The sequence below is a fragment of the Etheostoma spectabile genome, chromosome 7 (assembly GCF_008692095.1).
Source record: "Etheostoma spectabile isolate EspeVRDwgs_2016 chromosome 7, UIUC_Espe_1.0, whole genome shotgun sequence".
In the NCBI taxonomy this organism is placed as follows: Eukaryota; Metazoa; Chordata; class Actinopteri; order Perciformes; family Percidae; genus Etheostoma; species Etheostoma spectabile.
The window spans coordinates 24,018,060-24,023,293 of record NC_045739.1 but is presented as its reverse complement, the minus strand read 5'-3'; the positions used below and the strand labels follow the sequence as shown (position 1 = coordinate 24,023,293).

Below are 5,234 nucleotides of genomic sequence, written 5' to 3'. Positions count from 1 at the left end.
TAAGGAATCCGTCCACTAATCGTCTCCTTATCGCAGTAAAACGACATTAATTGATGGACGCCAACTAAAAAAAAAAAAGACGTTTATTTGGGGCTTTTCAGGACATATCTATGCACAAACACTTGTGGAAAAAACGTGAATAATCGACCATATCCGACTATCGAAATGCTTGCCTACTCGTGTTTGAACTTTGTATTTGTTTTGATCACTTAATGCAATTTGACGGACTTCAGCTCAAACCCATGAACGCCACATTTCCGGTGGGATGAATCGATCCATTCAACATTTCTATCGTTTTAAAGTGTTTTAAGTTAAAGAAAGAAAATCACATGACCTCACATCAGATAAAAACCCCAGGCCTATTTGTCAGTAATGATACAGTTTCAGGATAAATTCGGCACAAAGACAACCCACCACGCATCTTGTTATTTTACTAAAATGTCCCCTTCATGTTACACCTTTACTCATAGGATGCATATGAATTTGAGCCAAATTTAGGATTAAAGTTTTCAAATGTATACTGAAATAACTCGGTGTATATGCCGAATTTGAGAGCGTGCCTTGTTATCTTGATCTTTTTTTGATTAAATAGCCATCCATGTCCACGAGTCTGTCGATGAGTTAGAAAATATAAAAATGCCAGATTTCTAAATGGAGTTTGGCACGATGAAAGGAACGCGCTGTGGCTGAAATCACTCAAGTAGGCTGACTTTTAACTTGGGGATACAGGGAAATAGTTTTATTCATTGTTTTAATAAAACAAGCACAATATAGGCTCTTTAACCAAACATGTCACCTTTACTCAAAGTATAAAATTAGAATATAAATCAGTTTTGAGTCGAGTTTAAAATCCGTTTAACTCCGTGTGTATGATGAAGGTCTATGCCGAATTTTAAAGCGTCTGTTGATATGTTTATTAAAGACATAGCAGAGCAATTATGAGTCTATTGATTAGTAAAAACATAAAATTGCCAAAATTGTAAATGGAGTTTGGCACGACGGCGCTCGGACTGAACGCACCGAGGCTGAAATCAGTCAAGATTGCTCTTTAACTTGCTGGGCATACATGAAAGTGATTTTTATTCATTGTTTTATTAAAACAAGCATCATTTATTTTATTGATTGATTGAATGACAGACGATGATGCCAATAAAACACAGAGATGAGAGTTGTTACACAAAAAGGCAACAAAGTATGCTATAATAAGCAATATAGGCAGGCATATGATACGTTCTGGGTTAAATGGTGGCGCTTCAAGTCAACCTGCACAAGTTCTTTGTAGTTTTTATAACCCCCCCCTTGCACGGTTCATCTATAGGCTCAGCTCCTCATCATAGGAGTAATATGGCTCCTCGGCGGAGCGCTCTGAGGTTTTGAAGTTGCGGCGCAGAAAGCCTCCGTACCGCTTGTCCCACTTCAGGTTGTTGAGCTTGGGTCGGATCCTCCTCAGGAAGCCCCCGTAGCGCTTGTGCAGCTCCTCGGGCTCCTGGCTCTCCTGCTCCGCGGAACTACTCCTCTTCGACTTGGGGCCGAATTTGCGTAAAAAGCCGCCGTAACGTTTAGCGTAACTACGAAGCGCGCCGTCCTCCGCGGCGGCGTCGTCCGCTTCCCGCGGCGCGTCCACGTCCACGTCCACGTCTCGCTCCCCCAGCGTCTTCCACAAGTCCTCGTATTTCTCGGGCAGCGCTCCGGGCTTCACGATGAAGTTGTCGCGCCACGGAGAGGCGAAGATTTTGTTTTTGTTCCGGTCGATCCTCTTGATGAAGCCGCCGTAGCGTTTGACCAGGTCCGCCTGCTGGCGCTCCTCCTCCTCCGCGGCGGCTCCACCCTGGCTGAAGTCCTCCAGCCCCGGAGCCTCGCGCCCGCAGCCCCGCAGCTGACCCGCGCACTCCGCACTGCACGACTGCAGGACACACAGGGAAAGAAAAGGGTGTGAAACCAGTACATGTGTCAACCCAGAGGGCAGGCAGGGTCCAAACGGAAGCCAAATGGCTGGTGAATGTTTACATTTTGCATCCACTCAATAGATTACCAGTGGGTCATTTTTGGTTGGTGAACGAAGCAAATCTACCAGCACTTGGCTGTTAAATGGTGCTAATTAAACCCGTGATGGTAAGCCGTCTAAAAGTCAGTGTTACACCCTTTTTTGGTTGCTGAATACATTTCTAAGGACCTAGAAATCAGCCATAACCTTAGTTTTAAGGTTTTTGCGTCAGTTTAAGAAAATTAGACCCATTTTCTCTATTTATATTTTGCCTTAATACCTGTTTTAAAGTGATATGACCTAAAATGCTAAGATCATGTCTGTCCAAAGCTTTATTTGAATGCATGAGCGAAAAGTTAAATCCTAAAATGTCACGGTTTTACGCATCACTTCTCCTAATCTAGATGTATCCTATTGTGCCTCATTGATCTCATCATTCACTCAACATTTACTCAACATTTACTCTGACACGTTTGGTATCTTTACCATTAGGATGTATGAAGTTAACAGTGATAATGTCAATGAAGTTCTGTTTGGGGGAAAAGCAACAAATTAATGCGTTTGGAAATTTTGAATTTCCATGATTTTTGATTCTTTTTTAACCTTAGATTAAGACGTTGGCGTCAGTTTGAGCAACTTGGACAAACTAACCTATCTGAACTCCTGATTTCATCCTTATATTCCCCGTTAATACCTTTTTATTCTTAATAAAAAGTGCTTGCACCAAACAATCTGCCTCTCCAAAGCGTTATTGGTATGTAGGTATGAGGGAAAGATGTCACAGGTTTACGCAACACGTATTCTAGATACTATACTATCGTACATGTTAATACATGGTTTGTAATAATATGATATAATATGTGACATGTTATTTATCCTGACACGTTTGGTATCTTTAACTTAAGGATATAGGGAATTAAAATGATCGAAAAGACAATATAAGTTCTGTTAGAGAGACAAATTAATGCGTTTGGAAATTGTAAAATTCCATGATTTTGGATTATTATGATCACCCACCAAGGTAAAAGAAGTCCAACTGAACCCAATTCCTGCTTCCTCATTTTAACATGAAACAGAAGTTTTTTTTTGAAGTTGTCTGATCTTTACCAGGCTGCTGAAGGAGGCGTCGGAGCTGAGGATCCGCTGCACGCATTTCTCACACTGGGAAGAGCAATCTGCGCGGAGGGAGGAAGGCAAGCTCAGCATCAGCACCAGGACATACCACTCCATTCTTCACCAGATCCCTGACACACACACACACACACACACACACACACACACACACACACACACACACACACACACACACACACACACACACACACACAAAAACAAAAACACACCAAAACACAGGCAGTGCCGGTGAGTCTGGATGAGATCAGACCGGCTCAGAGTTTGAAATTCATGGAATAACTTCCCCTGTTCGAATGCAAATCATTTAAAACACTTAAAAACATTGTTAATGTAGTCAGTTTTGATAATAACAACTCATCTAAACAGCCTTTGTTATTGCATATGCGGACCCGTGCGCAGTGCGTAATTACGCACTGGCGAAATCCTTTTATTTAACGCCAAGCAGAGAAACACGGGAAGATGGTCTTAACCTAATTCACCCAGAAAGACAATTAAGTGTGTTGAGTCGGTATACCTCAGGAGATGGACAGATACTTCCAGCCGTATTAAGACTCGCAGAGACGCATCTACAGATCAAATGTCCGCCCTCCAGTACTTCAGTTTCTCCTGCGCGTCTCGTCGTCTTTTCTTTTTATCGCCGCGGACCCGGCTGTGTCACCGCAGCGCATCAGAGCCGCTTCCACTGAGGGACCAATGGGAGGGGGACCTGGTGCGTAAACGAGCCCACCCTCCCCGCTTCAGGAGTTTTTTAACAACGCCCACACAGAGGAGGTGTAAGAGGAGCAGCATCCCATCAGCACATCACCATCACCATCACCATCGTCATCATCATCATCATCATCATCATCCTCACTCCATCTCTAGAGGCCTGGATCAAACCTGAGGCTGTAAGTCACACTAATGCCAATCAACAAAGTGTTGTCTTTGTCTCAGTAAGACCCAAAGAAAGTCCAACCTGCAGGGGAGGATGAGAAATCACTTTTGAATTGAACTGGAAACCCTGAACTGGATAGAAAACCCTCATCCAAATATAAAAATTATGTATTATATACATGTCTATATTTGGGTCAATTTGACCTGGTGCACAGTCCTGAGTCTTGAGAGCAACTATATAATATATATAATCAGGTCCTACCCCCCTTCCTCCACTTTTATCCTTTAGTGAATACAAAATCTTATGCTTCACTTATTTACACATCATAGACACACATACCTACACACATTTACACTGTTTTTGTTTCTTTTCTTCCCTTTCTTCTTCTTTCTTTACCATCTATATATATCAGATTAAATAATAACACATCCAACTTAGAATATAGATATATTAGTATACAGGTGCCAACTAAATAGCTCATGTAATTTTAAAAATAGGACAGATTTGGACAATGCTTGGAGACCTAACCATGTTTTTGTGGCCCTCAGCTGACACATTTTTTGGCAACTTGTGTGTTGTGTAACACGCTGTAAACACACTCACAGACTGTAAAAGTAAGAATAATGGACTAATGGAGCGTCCACTAGCGAAGCCAGTGCTGAAGTGCTTTTTTCACCCAAAAGCAACAATAATACAGTACATGTAAGTAAGTAAAGTTTATTTTATAGCACAATTAACAAAGTGGACTGACCAAAGTGATGTACATAGTGTGTTAGCCACAGAATATTCCAATAAAATAAAATAAATACAGATCAGGGATTTAAGCTAAGAGGACATCAAGAGACAAATACCCACAGGCATAACAGGGAAAGACAATTAAATCCCAGGGAGGCTGGTGTTAATGGGCGGGCTTTGATCCTGGTTCTGTAATGGTATTGTAACTAAAGGGGCGTTTTGGATGTCTGTTGGTAGTTGGTTCCACAGTTGAGGGCCAACAACAGAAAAGACTCCGTCCCCTTTTGGCTTAAGCCGGGACCGTGGGACATGGAGGAGACCTTGGCTGGAGGATCTGAGGGACCTGGGGTCTGCAGCTGGGGGGGCCAGGGCCCGAAGATCTTTAGAAACCATCAGCAGTATTTTAAATTGTATCCTAGACTGGAAGCCGGTGCAAAGAGGCTAGGACGGGTGTAATGTGTTGATGCTTTTTGTGTTTGTGAGCAACCAGGTTACGTGCATGGGGTT

The 5,234-nt window shown here is 42.5% G+C and overlaps 1 protein-coding gene across 1 annotated transcript; it reads right to left on the bottom strand.

Moving 5' to 3' along the window:
- Nucleotides 1–1,047: 1,047 nt before the first annotated feature.
- Nucleotides 1,048–3,818, bottom strand: pdyn (prodynorphin). The gene is made up of 3 exons (XM_032519867.1): nt 3,633–3,818; nt 3,092–3,228; nt 1,048–1,903 (listed from the first exon to the last, which is right to left on the bottom strand). The coding sequence occupies exons 2-3, from the start codon at nt 3,212–3,214 to the stop codon at nt 1,313–1,315; spliced, it is 714 nt and encodes a 237-aa protein (XP_032375758.1). The 5' UTR covers nt 3,215–3,228; nt 3,633–3,818; the 3' UTR covers nt 1,048–1,312.
- Nucleotides 3,819–5,234: the final 1,416 nt, after the last annotated feature.

Coding starts and splice junctions, on each gene's coding strand:
- pdyn (XM_032519867.1), bottom strand. CDS start 3,214: ATGGAGTGGTATGTCCTGGTGCTGATGCTGAGCTTGCCTTCCTCCCTC. Junction 1,904..3,091: donor ACGCCTCCTTCAGCAGCCTG/GTAAAGATCAGA, acceptor TGTGTCCTGCAG/TCGTGCAGTGCGGAGTGCGC.